The sequence below is a fragment of the Sciurus vulgaris genome, assembly GCF_902686455.1.
Source record: "Sciurus vulgaris genome assembly, chromosome: 1".
Classification (NCBI taxonomy): domain Eukaryota; kingdom Metazoa; phylum Chordata; class Mammalia; order Rodentia; family Sciuridae; genus Sciurus; species Sciurus vulgaris.
In genome coordinates, this window is record NC_136461.1 from 5146687 (window position 1) to 5160491 (window position 13805).

Below are 13805 nucleotides of genomic sequence, written 5' to 3' on the forward strand. Positions count from 1 at the left end.
TGTTTGAGTGGGCTGGGGATAGCTCAGTCGGTAGAGCGCCTGCCTCGCAAGCCCAAGGCCCTGGGTTCGATCCCCAGCACCACAAAAAAAAAAAAAAAAAAAAAAAAAGTACTTGGAGTAGCATGCACATTTTGCGGTAATTCAGCAAATAGGTCTGCACAGTACAGATATTGCATGTCCGGAAGTAAAGTTGGCATCTGTGCATGCCTTGCATTTTTCCAGCAAAGGGATGTTAGTATAGATATTGCATGTTTAAAAATTGAACACAGACTGTAGCATGTTTCAATTTTTAAAAAGCCATTTATTAATATGCATGTCCAAAATTAGGGACCTATAATGATGCACAATTCTATACTGTATTATGACTCAGGTTACCCTAAAATTTAATAAACCATGGTACCTTTAATTATGAAATTTAAAACTAATATCCAGATCTACTTAGGAACATAGCAGTGTGTCCTAAATGGAGCTATTAAGAAAGAGTCAGTCATTTGGGAGATACAGCGTCGGTCACTGTCACCTGTAAAAATCACACAAGACTAAGCTGGGCTTAGAATATGTTAAAGTAAGACAAATAAGCAAGTTTTCAAACAATAATTTTTAGCATAGATGGTAAAATGAAATATCTTTTCTTCTGAAAGAGAGCATCTTCTCTCTGAAGAGATTTTATCAACTTTTTAGAATACTCAGAAATGATGATGTTTGGAGGTGGTGAATTTAAGTTTCCTTCAGTTGCTCTTGGCACCTCAGCCTCTGACTCCCAGCACATGTTAATACAGCAATAACCTACCACTTTTTTCCAGAATGCTTTTTCTCCCTGCCCAAGTGCTATCAAGAAAGTAAACAAGCAGTAAACAAGCATGAATCTTAAAATTTTAATTTACTGGTATAACAAGATAATGGGAGAGACCTTACCCTGAGGGAATGAGGAAACTGTGTTTGAGATCATCAACCTCAGTGTAGGCCCATATCAAATTGTGTGCTTCCTGTCCTGCTGCTGGGGTAGAGGGTAGGCGTCTGCTCCTGTTTGGCTGAAACTGTCCTCTCACACCCACTTTTGGGAAACAAATCTCATGACATGGTCTGTAGTTCCTCACTGTGATGTGCACAGCGTGCACTGGCTTGCGTCTGACCATTCTGTTAAGGCAAGCTCGTAATCATTGGTCAGCACAGAGATTTTCTACAGATTACAACTTTTCTGATAGCCCTCCACATCAGGCACCACATTTAAAAAAAAAAGCAAACTTTTACATTAAAAATATAGATTGGAGGTGATAATTAATACTCAGCTGATGGGAACTTTCCATAACTCAGCCTCTCCTAGTTCCATTTAAATTTGTTTGCTACAGTATGTCTAAGTAGAAAGTGCCTTTTCCCTATTGCCCCCTGCTGCCATCCATCTGGGGGCTCTGAGAGGAACCCGAACATCCCTTGTGGTCACAGTGTGCGGAGAGGAGAGTAAGAAAATCAGAGATTCCACGGTCTGTGAAGGAAAGAATGAAGTCATGCAGGTTGTGTGGTCACTAGCATCGGAGCCTGTGAGCAAAGTAGTAGTTCAATCCCCGGGTCTATCCAAAGCTAAAAGAAGGTGTTCAGTTCCCCTGCCTGACATCACGTGAAATCAGAGGGCATTCGTGGTGGGCTAGCGGGTGAAAAGAAAGCTGCTTGAATGAAATCTTCCACGATGAGCATATTATTATTATACTCCATGTAACAAACAGACTGATTTCTCACTGCTCGTGGAGCACCTGGTATAGGGCAGAGTTTCTAGGATTTTGTTTTTAAAGCCACCTTGAGTTGGGGCCAGGCTTCCTGTTCGGATGTTCTTCCCAACAGTGTCACGGGCGTTTCCTTTGCCATCTGTCCTCAGAAGGGGTTTGTCTTGGCTTTTCATTTCAGAGGGAGGGGTAACTGCCCTTTCCTCTGCCCAGTCGCAGTTTCACTATATAGTTATCGCCTGGTGTTCTGTTTTGTTTCTCTTCCAGAGTGAAAGAATTGAAAAAGGCCAAGGAACTTGAAGACATACAGCAGCATCCCTTAGCAATGTGACGTTGCTTTTCAGACTGTTTTCATTTGTTTTTAGCAGAGACATGCAACAACAACACACGCGCACACGCACACACACACGCACACACAATCCCTCTGCAGTTTTGGGGAGATCAGCTGCAGGATTTTAACAGGAATGTTTTGGTCATTGCATTTGCACTTTCATGGACAACTTTTAATTTGATCAGCAAGACATCTTGGAACTCAATCTTCTGTTGGATCATAGGAAACAAGACACCAGGAGGAACTGAAAGAGGCCTCCTCTTGGGAGGAAGCCGTTTTCCTTCTCATATAGGGCTGTATTCAAACATCGTGTGGAACTGTACAAATATTTATACCAAAAATATAGATTAAGAAAAGGTGGGGATACACTAGCAACAAAAAAGATTGCTGAACCTGCCCCTGTCGGTTATTTCCAAGAAGCTGAATCTTTGGGGTTGATTCTCAGTGGAGGGCTTAGATCATACAAATCTTTATTGGATCCGTGTGTTCTCATTTCCTTCACTGTTTAATTTTTGTTTTGTTCTGTTGTTTGTTCGTTTGTTTTAATCTCTCAGCACACTTAATGCAACTTTTAAAATCTGCAGGTTTTTAATGTCTTGTGGAGATTCGCAGAGGGGCGGGTGTGTGGTAAACGGGTAATGCATGGAAAATAATGAAAAACAACTCAGAATTAAATTTACGTTCTTGTCCCCACCACCTCCCAAGAACCTGCGAGGATAGCACTCATCTTGTCCCTTTTCTCACGTTCAGCACTTTAATTTTTTTGCCTTACTTTCATGTGCAATGAGAATTATTTCAGAATTGGTAAAGCATGTAGCCTTTTTAGTGACCTTGGAAACTAGTCATTCCGAGGAATCATAAACCTAGCCTGGACATTTACCACCTAAACGACCAGTGTGGTGCTGCGTTCTGGCCAGTAATCCCATGTTTTTGGCTCTATCTCATCCAAACTAAGTGGTTTCTGTGTATATATAGAAGGTAGAAATGAAAAGCGAGAAAATATTTGAAAGGGATTATATTAATTGCTAAATATTTTATTCACAAAGGTCAATAACGTGGCAAGATAAAATTATTTGTATAGTTTTGTCTGAATGAGCGAGAAAAAATGTGGATGTATTGTTTGTATATATTGTATATATTAAAACAAAGAGATATGTGCATGAAATCAAGAAAAAAGAAATGAACAAAAGCAAAGCATTAGTGGCTATGGTCTGTAAAATGAAACAAAAAAAACTTTATTTCACTATAAGAGTACTTTATTTTAAATGTTCTTTAGAAGAACATTTTGCTAAAGCATGACTAAACTGCAAAAAAAAAAAAGAGCTACTGTATTTAGACTTAGGAAAAAAGGCAGAGTAACATTACTTAAAAAAGGATATGTTTACATTTAATTTTGGCTACCAGGAGTTTATTTTATTTTATTTAAAATTTCTTTGCCAATGGTGCCAAGTAATGTGAATGCTAATATTGCTTAAGAAAATTAAGTTACTTTTGCAAAACAGATAATCATAAAATGAATCCGTATATAGCTGAACACCATCCACTCACTCCAACAAAGAACACTTAGAACGATCAGAACCTGACAAAAGAGGTACTCTGAAAAGTAGAGAAACGTCACGTTTTCATATCTCCCGCTGGAAATCAGAAAGTGTCACAAAGATCGCACAAAAAATACCTAAAAGTGAAAAAGACGCAGACCGGCCTCGTAGGAATGCCACAACGTGTTACTCTCTCCACATCATGAGGAGCCAAAGAAATCTGATGCTTTTAAACATTAAACTGCTCACATCAAATTGAGAGAACGAAGTTTGCGTTTGCTGATGCCAGTTGAAACCCCCCGGTTAAGCCTGAGATCAGTTGGTATAAAGCTGAGGTGTTTTTACTTGTTTCTGGCTGCCAGCTGTGAGTTAAAACTCAAGGCTTGTTGTGAAGCCTAAAAATACTCACAAATAAGCTTTTAAACTGGTGTCTTTGGAAGGAAGGTCGATACAAAAAGATGGTGGTAAAAACTGGGGTCAGTGCTCTTGGTGCCTTTTCTATAATCGTACTTGTTTTTTAATTACTTCCTTTCACTGCCAACCTCGAATTACTGTACAGTATATGTCTTTCTGCTTGTGATCAGCTTTGACAGCGGTGACAGCCCCACAGCTCGGAGCCACCTGTACATCTGTAACTGACCTGACTCAATTCCGTTTTTAACGTGTGGGTTATGTTGCAGCTGTCGCGGTCCCCAAACACCCATTGTTTGACGCAGTTTGACCTGTAAGAGGACACTGAGTGATTTAGGAACACACAATGCATTCGTAACTGGGAACAGAATGTGAAAGCCAGCTCTTTCAGAATATCCTATATTAATACTGAATTTGGATACACTTATTCCATTTATTATGGTACAAATAACGGATCTTTTGACCAGAGTAATGACCTCAGTGGATTTGCTTTGACCCTCATATTTATTTATTTATTTTTTAATGTTTCACATCTACATAGTTAGCTGAGTAAGTTAGAAAATTCTGGAAGATAGAGACTTAATAGAATTAGGCGGTTCTTATGGAGGGGATAGGAAGTAGGTTCAAAAACCTACTATTCCAACTGTGAATCCTAGGTGAGGTGAAAAGCGCACTTCCACTGAAACAAAGCATTTCTGACCGCTTTTTCTTGGTTGTGAATCTTAATTTTGAATATAAGATGATAGGTAAGCGCAGCTTTCTTGGATAATCTGAATTCCCAAGTGCCAGGAGTAGGATTTCATTATAAAATTAATAGCTAATCTTATTCTGTCTCCTGAAGATTTAATTGCTATTCTTGTTACCCATTCGAAATCAGCTGTACTGTGTGAACGAAATAAAGACAATAACACGAACCCCTCTCTGGCTGCACGGTCGCTTATGGCAGTTCCACACAGTAGTTGGCGCCCAATGGGGGGTCCCTGAGATTTGCATGTAAAACTAGTCTAGATGTCTTCTTTTTTGTAAGTTTTATTTTTGTAATTGTGCATGTAAAGCATCATTGAATCAATGGATCTGTTGAAGAACTCAGCTGCTGGAAACCATGCAAAATGTTTTGAATTGCCCTTAAAATATGGAAAATGTTTTCTGAATGCTTTATATTCTTTCTGCTGTAAATTAAAAATGAAGAAAATTTCCCCATACTATCTGTGTGTTTTGCTTTAACTGGACCTGATACCGAAATCCAGTATGTTTAGCACACGCTCAGACCTTGTGTAATAGTTCCAGTGTCTCGACACTGCGTGTTACAGCTTCAGATGCTGCTGTGGAAGAAAACATTTCCTAGAACCCTGGCTTTTCCCCGCCTCCCAGGGCCCCTCTCGACACACCAGTCATTTGTCTAAGACCGCAGGTGGTTGGGAGTCTGAGCCAGTCAGACTCCCCTTCCCAGCTAAATCCTGAGTTTTGTGAGGCACTTTCCAGCTCACTGCTGGCAGCCCCGCTTCAAGTATTCTTCTCGCTGTTCCTTCACTGCAGAGCCTCTGTTTCCCTCCTCGGCCTCTCCCATCTAATCCGTCTCACAACTACTGCCAGACAAAGTTTGCGTCATGACTCTCCCCAACTGTGAGTCCTTGCTGGCTTCTAGAACCCGCTGTGTTTAAATTAGATTCGTGATGCTGCTTTCTCTTCCCTCTTAATTCAGTCTTATTTGTACCTTTGCCCAACCTGTACCCTTTGGATGGTCTGCCCACACCCTGTCCGCTTCTGCTGACCTTTCTCATGGTATGCATTCATCCCTTACTGGGGAGTTCTCTTTTGGGCTATTTATTCAACTCCAGTCCCACTTCTGTGGCACTCTCTTTATTGTAATATACAGTAACATTTCCGTTTTCAAATTACTGAGTTGGAAGACAGCAGAGTTGTTTTTCACTTACCTGAGAGATCTGCCAGTGGACCTGTTTACTGGTGTTTCATGCAGGAGATTGTCTCCATTGGTAGAAATATTTCCGTAACAAACACGTTACAAATCACTCACTCCACTCTACCTAAAGTTGACCTACTCTGTGCCAGGGCCGGGGAATACAGAAATGAAAAAACCTGCAATTCCTGGTGTCAGGGCTCCCTCCAGCGATCTGTGATGTGGTCTGTGGAACAACAGTTTCTTTGTACCACTGCTAAAAACCCCGGTGCTACTGCTGGAAGGTCCAGTTGGGGTCCAGGTTCGTGGAGTCTCAAAGAATTGAACAGATACAAAGGAGATGCAGCCGGTGTGTAGATGAATTGAGAGTTCACTCCCTAAAGCAGAGAGGTCCTCAGGGAGAGCATGGCTCAAGGCTCCAAGCCTGAGCCAGTCTGGTCCTGAGTTGGTCTGAACCTTCCCTGCGGGCCTGGTGGGAGACCCTGCCCCATTTGTTCCTAGTGGTGACTTTATTTTTGCCTAATTAGAATACAGAATGTGCTGAGGTGATGGCCAGGGGAACATGCTGGTCATCTGGTGGTCACCCTGCTCGACTCCACCCCTGGTCCCTGCTCCACCTGACATTTTTCTTGTACCCCTCCTCCACCACGCCGATGTCCCTAAACTCCTAACTCATTTCCCCCTGAGAGACATGATCCCATGATCCCATGTGGTGGAGGGGCTGGAAGTCTCATCTATAGCTGCTTCAGGCCAACTGGGGGTTATCATCCCTGCCTATTTGGGAATCGCAGAACTCTTGCTCTGTTGGATCAAGATGAGACAGCAGGGCACCCAGCTCCATTTGTGGGATCGGTCTGAAGCCCTACCTTCATACCAGAAGGAGTTTGAGACTCTGGATGAGGAGAGAGAAACTTGTTAGCAGGTTTAACCAGCAGGTTCCAAACAACAAAGCCAGAAGGAGCATCGAAAGGGGTCCCGCCAAGGGTAGTAACCAAGACTTCCAGTTCTAAATTTCTGGCCATGATCCCCTTGACTCGGACAATTGCTTCTGTATCCTAGAGGCAAAGTCTGCTTCTTTGCTCCATCTCTAACTATCCCAGAGTGGTTTACATAAAAACAGCATTCCTCCTCCAGGAAGAGACTCAATCCCCCTTTTCAGCAGTTGATAGTTACCTTCTCCAGTTTGGGAGAATGCTGCTAATGAAGCTCTCTGGTTCTGGAGGGTAATTATGCTTTTTGCTGTTTCCTCTAGGATATCAAACCCTGAAAGTAGGAGAGGGAGGGGGACTGCCCACTCCAGCAGTTACTCCCAGTCCCACCAGGAGAGGAATTAGTTGTACAACCTGTTCAGCTCTAATGGATGCTGTTAAAGGTGTGATTAGAGACTAATTATTCGGGGCTATTCTATGTTTAGAGCTATATATGTGCATGTCTCCATCTGCTCGGCCAGCAGGCACAGGGAAGATTTTGTTCCACATAGGAAGAAGATTCCTGTGTCTTCGTAAAGAAACTAGTTTTGATCGTGAACACGTGGATTAGTTTTCTATTTTCAAATCCCCATGTGGATCCGGCTAACATAGCCCCTGTCAGAGGCTGGAAGGGACTAAAAGACTGGTCTGGGGCTGCCCCCAAGGCCTGTAATGTTTTGTGTTTTTAACTATATCAATAAGAATCCATTTAGTTGAGCTTTTGTAACTGGGGATTAGTAAGCATTCCGAAAGGGTTGGATTGTATCAAGTCGCCAAAGGAAGATGCTTATGCAAGTAGAGGTCTATTTTGACAGTAGCCTGAGTTTTTATTTAACAATTGGTTCTTTTTCAAGGATGGTTTCCACGAGAATCATACTGGTTGTTTAAAGGGGGTGTATCAGGCTACTATGTGATTGGTGTGGTTGTTTGAGGGAGAAGTTACCAAGTCATGAATGTAAAGAGGTCTTTAGACTCACTCAAGTTGTGCCCAGGACTGTTTCCTCTGGATACAGGGGAGCACCTGGAACTTGAGTCTCATTTGAGTTATATAGGCAGGTGAGATGAGGTTATTTTAATAGAATCGGAGAAGTTGAACTGCCTTCCAGTTATTGTTTTCAATGATACCTGTGATATTTATGTTGTATAAATCATCTAAGGTCATTAGCTGGAATGGATAGCCACCTTGATATTTAGGATAGTCATTGTGCTGCTAGCCCATGGTCAGGCATGGATGACTCTATTACCCGTGGAGGTGAGGGACAAGCATAGGCAGCAGTCCTTGGCCAACCCATGGTTAGGTTGATTTAAAAGATGGTGGGGGGCTGGGGTTGTGCTGAGTGGTAGCGTCCTCGCCTAGCATGCCTGAGGCCCTGGGGTCCACCCACAGCACCACATAAAAGTAAAATAAAGTTATTGTGTCCACCTACAACAACAACAAAAAGATGGCGGGGGAGATTTAAAGTTTTAAACAGGTTTGTGGACCCAAAGATTCTCCCAGAGGCCGACCTGAGCCAATTACTGGCCATAGGGTGAGGATCAGTTCCAGGATCCAAATCCCTACACCTCCATTAGAAAGTTTTACGGTCAGCATTCTGGAGTCAATTAATAAGTCTGGTCACAAACAAAACGGTTATTCCATTAGTTGTTCGTGTACTCGCTGAGCCCTTGGGTGACTGTCTCCTGGAGAGTAGCTTGAGGCCCTCCATTGCTCACGGGGCCAGGTCTTCAAAGTCTTTTTGCGAATCTTGTTCTGATTCTGGAGGAGTCAGTGCAAACTCTACTGTTGAGAGATGTATCCAGCTGCTTACTTCTGTGAACTTAACAGTTGGGGGGTGCCCAGGATTACTTAAATTTTAGCTGGTCCTCCAGAGAGTTCTTTCTCCAAGTTTTAAGTAAAACTTGTTCCCCTGGATACACCTGTAGAGAACATCTCCAAGGAGATGGAAGAAGCCAGTTACCTATGGTTCGAGCGGCCAATTCAGTTATCCTAGGTTTGCAGGATATTTGGTGAGCTGAGTGGTCTCAGGATCTGCCACCAGGTCTTTAGATAGGAAAGGACACCCAGGTAGCGTTTCATAGGGGCTTACATTTAGTTTTGTTGTAGGTGCATTCCGGGTTCTTGTGGGAGCAATAGGTAGTATAGTTACTCAGGTTTCAGAAATCTCCTAACAAGTTGAGCCAAGGTGCCTTTTAGGGTTTGGTTAGTCCTCTCTACCTTTCCTGATGGTTGGATTCTCCAAGCAGAATGTAGGGGGTATCTAAGCCTCAGTCACCTGCTATGTGACACAGGACAGGAAGGAGGGCCATATTCATTCTGAGGCTCTGGGGGAACCTGACTCTTGGAATTAGTTTCTTTGGTTGGGCTTTCACCACCTCCATGTTTTTTTCTGTCCTTGTAGGACACCCAGTAAGTGTCCACCAGGACCAAAGGAAACTTGGAGACCATCTTCCAGTCTTCTCCTGGGTAGGTGCCCTGCATTGGATGGGTTCAATTAGCGGGGGAAGGCTTGGCCCAGGGTGATTATGAGAAGAGAGCAGACAGGCTCTGCAAACTGTCTTCACTGTTTCAGCAAGTTCTTTACCCAGGAAAAATCGGGAAGCCGTCCGAGAATGGCTTCTTGTCCCACGTGGAAAGAGTCATGTAAGACTTTAATGGCTTTCTACTGAAGAAATGTGGGTAGATGGGAAAGTCAGCCACCTTTCCCCACCCCTTTCCTTCTTTAAGGAATCCCGCCATCCTGGTGGTCTATGTTTCTTCCAGGATCTAAAGTGAGTATAAATCTGCTTCATGAAAGGGGTACAGAGCCATAATAGGAAGTGGGCCTCCCCTCGGAGCTGTCTCCTTGGCCAACTGATCAGCTCTTCTGTTGCCCCTGGATATCTCTGACCTGTCCCTCGGGTGCCCAGGAGTGGGCGCTGCTGTCACCTCGAGGACATTTGTCACCTGTGGCAGTTGCAGAATGTGTTGTGTCGGGACCGTGGATCTGTTAGGAGGCCCCTTCCAGGTGGCTGCATGGGCATGACGCTCCACAGAGGCACATGTGGGAATAGGTATGTGCATAGGATTAGAGAAGGATTTTGTCCCTTGATGAGCGCTCTCATTAGGGTGATCAGTTCAGCCTTTTTGAACTGAGGTCCCTCCAGGATAAGTCAAAGGCCAAAGGTAGAGTTTGAAACCCATCAACAAACTTGTTGAACCCTCGGAGTATTTTCCTAGTTTTCTTTATGCTGTTGGATGAGGGTGACCAAGAAGGGGACTTATACTCTTACTGTCCCTTCATCCCTGGCCACTTCCCTAAAGGCTAGGAGTGTTTGTATGGTGCCCAGGTAGGTGGCCCCTCTCTCAGTATGTTGTGGGCTCAGAATGTTAGAGGAGGAGGGAGCTGGTGAGCCGTTTTGGCTGGCGGTGGTGTGGAGGGATTGTTGGTGTTCCCCCAAGAGACCTGGGACAACTCAGTAAAGGGTCATCTACAGTGTCTGGATGGGAGGAGGTAGCACAGGCTTCTCCTGGGACTGGTGAATTTTTCTTTGCATAGTAAAGGGCTTTTGTAAAAGGCCATGAAGGCTTGGGTGTAAGGGATTTCTAACCATTTTCTTTGTCTTTTGCAAAATAGACCCAACTGAAGGACAGCATTAAAATTTTGACTACCATTAATGGGCCACTCTTCTGAGTCTCGTAACTTATATCAGGGCCAGGTGAGACTGCAACAGATGATGAGGCACCTCTTCCTCAGGTTATCAGGATTGAAGGGCCTAGTGGCAGAGACTACAGCTGAGAGGAACCTCCTGTGGTGTGGACGTGGTTCCTCCATGGTTGTCTGTAAGAGGGAACCCTAAGGATCTGGGAACTAGATTCCAGGTTCCCTTCCAAGCGTCCCCCAGAGGAATGAGGTAACTGACTTGGGTATTCCTGGGGCATCCCCTGGGGATCCTGGCTCAGGTGGCCAGACACCTCTGGCTCTTGACACTGGTGCCACTGCTGAATGTTCCCTAGAGCGTATTCCTTCTCTAATCCCATGAGTCCCTTCTGACTCCTAAGTCCCTCACTGCGAACATGGATGGATGCCTTTGTAGATTGGCCTGTAGCAAAGAATTAATTGCAAAAGACAGGGAGTCAGGTGCAGTCTAGGGCTGAGGCAAGGGATAGGAAGCTGACACAGAATTTTCTTCCGGGACAGGACCAACCATGAAGCATGGGATTACTGGATGTGTGCCTGGCTCTAGGCATCCTTACAACTGCTTGTGTCAGTCTATGAAATCTGGCCTCCCTTCCCAAGAGGGTAAGGAACACCCAGTTGGCTTTATTAGCCATCTTTAAAAAACAAACAAAAAAAACCACTTTTATAGCTTTATTTTATGTGGTAAGGATCCAACCCAGTGCCTCACACGTGCTAGGCGAGCGCCTCTACCACTGAGCCACAACTCCAGCCCTTGGTCAGTTCTTTCATCACTGTGACCCAAAGAACTGACAACCAACAATTTTAGAGGAGGAAAAATTTATCTGGCGCTCCTGGTTTCAGAGGTCTTGTTACAGTGGTCCATGTTATGCTTTGAATACAGCCCTTGCTGCTCTGCCATGTGCATTATTTTTCAAAGGAACATGTTTTTTCTCTTCCCTCCTTAACCCTGGAGACAAGGATTTACATCCCTTCCCCATCCTAGGCAGTTGTCCATCCTGGAGCACACGCCTACCACAGTAAGGAAGTAATTGAGACGTGGGGATGGCACCAGAAGATCTCAGAAATGACTATCTCCCAAATTCACAAGTGAACACCTCTGGCAGAGAATACATGGAAGGTAGCCTCTCCCTGGAATGGGCAGAATCACAACCTCTGGGACAGGAGTCCCCTGTTTTTATTGCTAGCAAAGCAATAAAACTTCTTTTTCCTTTTTCTCAAAACTGTGTCCTCATTATTGGATTGGCATCAGGGACAAAGTCCGAACTTTCCGTTAAAAGTCTCAGTCCATAGATGTCGGACTCCATTCCCTGGGACTCACCTCCATTCCTCAGGACTTGAGGGGAGACACAACAGCTTGGTAGAAAGGTGTGATGGAGGTAAGCAGTTCAGAATATCACAGCAGGAAGCAGAGGAGACAGTTCTCTTACCAAGGAGAAAATCCATACCCCAAAGGCACACCCTGCCTATAGTTACCAGCCACTTAATCTCTATCAGGGGATTGACGCACTGATTAGTTTAAGGCTCTCATAACCCCATCCTTTCACCTCTAAATTTTCCTGCATCGTCTCACACAAGAGCTTTTGGAGAACACCTGATATCAAAACCACAGCACCACTTTTTCTTCAAATGTAAGGACTAAAATGGAGAGCAGTCGCCATGCTGATATACCACCACAGCCAGTAGGCCTCAGCCTCCCAAGGGAGGCAGCCAGGTGCTAATTGTACAAAAGGAGCTGCAACTCCAAGAGGAGGCACTGAGCCTGTTTTAGCAGAGTAGTTTGTGCATAAAGACCTGTAGGAGGCAGGGGAAGCAGGAAGATATGAGGTCATGGGATGGGCTTCATGCTCACCACAGAGAGGAGGGGTCCCTGACAGTATTCGCCCAGCTCTGACCTTGTATGGCCCCAGGGTTGGGGTAGATGGATGTTCTGTACTATGTGCCTGTGATGGTGAGCTTTGTCTTGAGTTCAGCACAGGCTAAGTCTGACTGCAGCTCACAACCAGATTATCCTGTCACAGGAGTCTTCAAGCAGCTGGTGCCCTGATGGCTCTTAACTGCCTGACCCACACCGGCTGGGAGTGTGACCACACACCCAAGGCACGTCATTGTCAGTAACCCAAGAAATTAAGAGAAAATGGTAGGAGGCCTAAATGCATTAAAAGGAAACAGATCCAAGACAAACCCAGAGTATCCCAAGGAGCCAGGGTAGGCCCACAGCAGAGAGGCTGAGCTGCTGGGGTCATAGGACCCCCACCCTCATGGAATAAAGTTCCCACCAGTTCAAACAGTTGCCTTCTGACCCCTAGCTTGCTGGTTAGTCTGAATGTGGTCCCGTGGGGCAGCCTCAGAGTCTGGAGAGAGCTGGGGCAAGCATTAGGACCCCCTGCCATGCCTCCTGGTCGGCTGCCAAATGTGACCCAGGAGGGTTGAATCCAGGTTCTTCAGGTTCTTTGTATTGTGAGAGATTAAAAAGTCTGGCAGTCCATTTTCAGAATATTTAGCTTTACATGTAAAATGATTCGGGACATAAGAAAGGCAGCTGGAGGGGAAGCAGGATGAAGTTACAAGCAGTAGCACCAGAAAGTGAAAATTCACAGCCCCCTGAGGAACAGGAGGTAAGAAGGAAGGTGCCTAACTTGACCAATGGAGGTGAACTGTACTTGCCAGAAGGCACTCAGTCCAAGGGGACTTTCCTGCCACAAGAGAACAAAGGGAGGTGAGGACAACTGAAAGCATGTTTCTTTAACCCAACAGGTGACAGAAAAACCTAAGTGACCTTTGGAAGATTGCGCACCCTCAGTCAATGAGGAACAGGGGGAGGGATCCTGAGCTCTAAGGGAACAAATCACTGGTCTGGGGTCCCTGACCACCAGGCATCTGATCTAGCAAGACTGCCATTAAAGCAAAGCCCTGCTTTTTGCTGTTGTTTGCGTCTTAGTCCAGTCTTAGGCTTGAACAGGCGAGGGTGCTTCTCACAGCATCTTGAACAAAGAATTGGGCAAGAGGCAGGGGAGTAGCAGCCAGAGGGCTTATTGAAAGTCGAGGTTCACTCCCCAAAGCAGCACTGGGCCTCTGGGAGAGCAGGGCTCCAGGTCCTGGGGCCTGCCCCCGTCCCCGCTGGAGGACCTGAGTGGAGACCCTGCCCCATTTGTACCTATTGGTGACTTTATTTTCACCTAAGTACCTATTGGTGACTTTATTTTCACCTAATCAGAATACAGAACTTGTGGCAGGAGTTGCT

At 44.9% G+C, this 13805-nt stretch overlaps 1 protein-coding gene across 12 annotated transcripts in view; it reads left to right on the forward strand.

Moving 5' to 3' along the window:
• CAMTA1 (calmodulin binding transcription activator 1) overlaps nucleotides 1-5200 on the forward strand; it is a 764551-nt gene extending 759351 nt beyond the window's left edge. For all 12 annotated transcript variants that reach the window (XM_079111189.1, XM_079111197.1, XM_079111196.1 and 9 more), the window contains one exon: nucleotides 1986-5200. In XM_079111189.1, the coding sequence (XP_078967315.1) occupies nucleotides 1986-2049 (64 nt within the window). In that variant the 3' untranslated portion in view covers nucleotides 2050-5200. The remainder of the gene's footprint in view (nucleotides 1-1985) is intronic.
• The last annotated feature ends 8605 nt before the right edge of the window (nucleotides 5201-13805 follow it).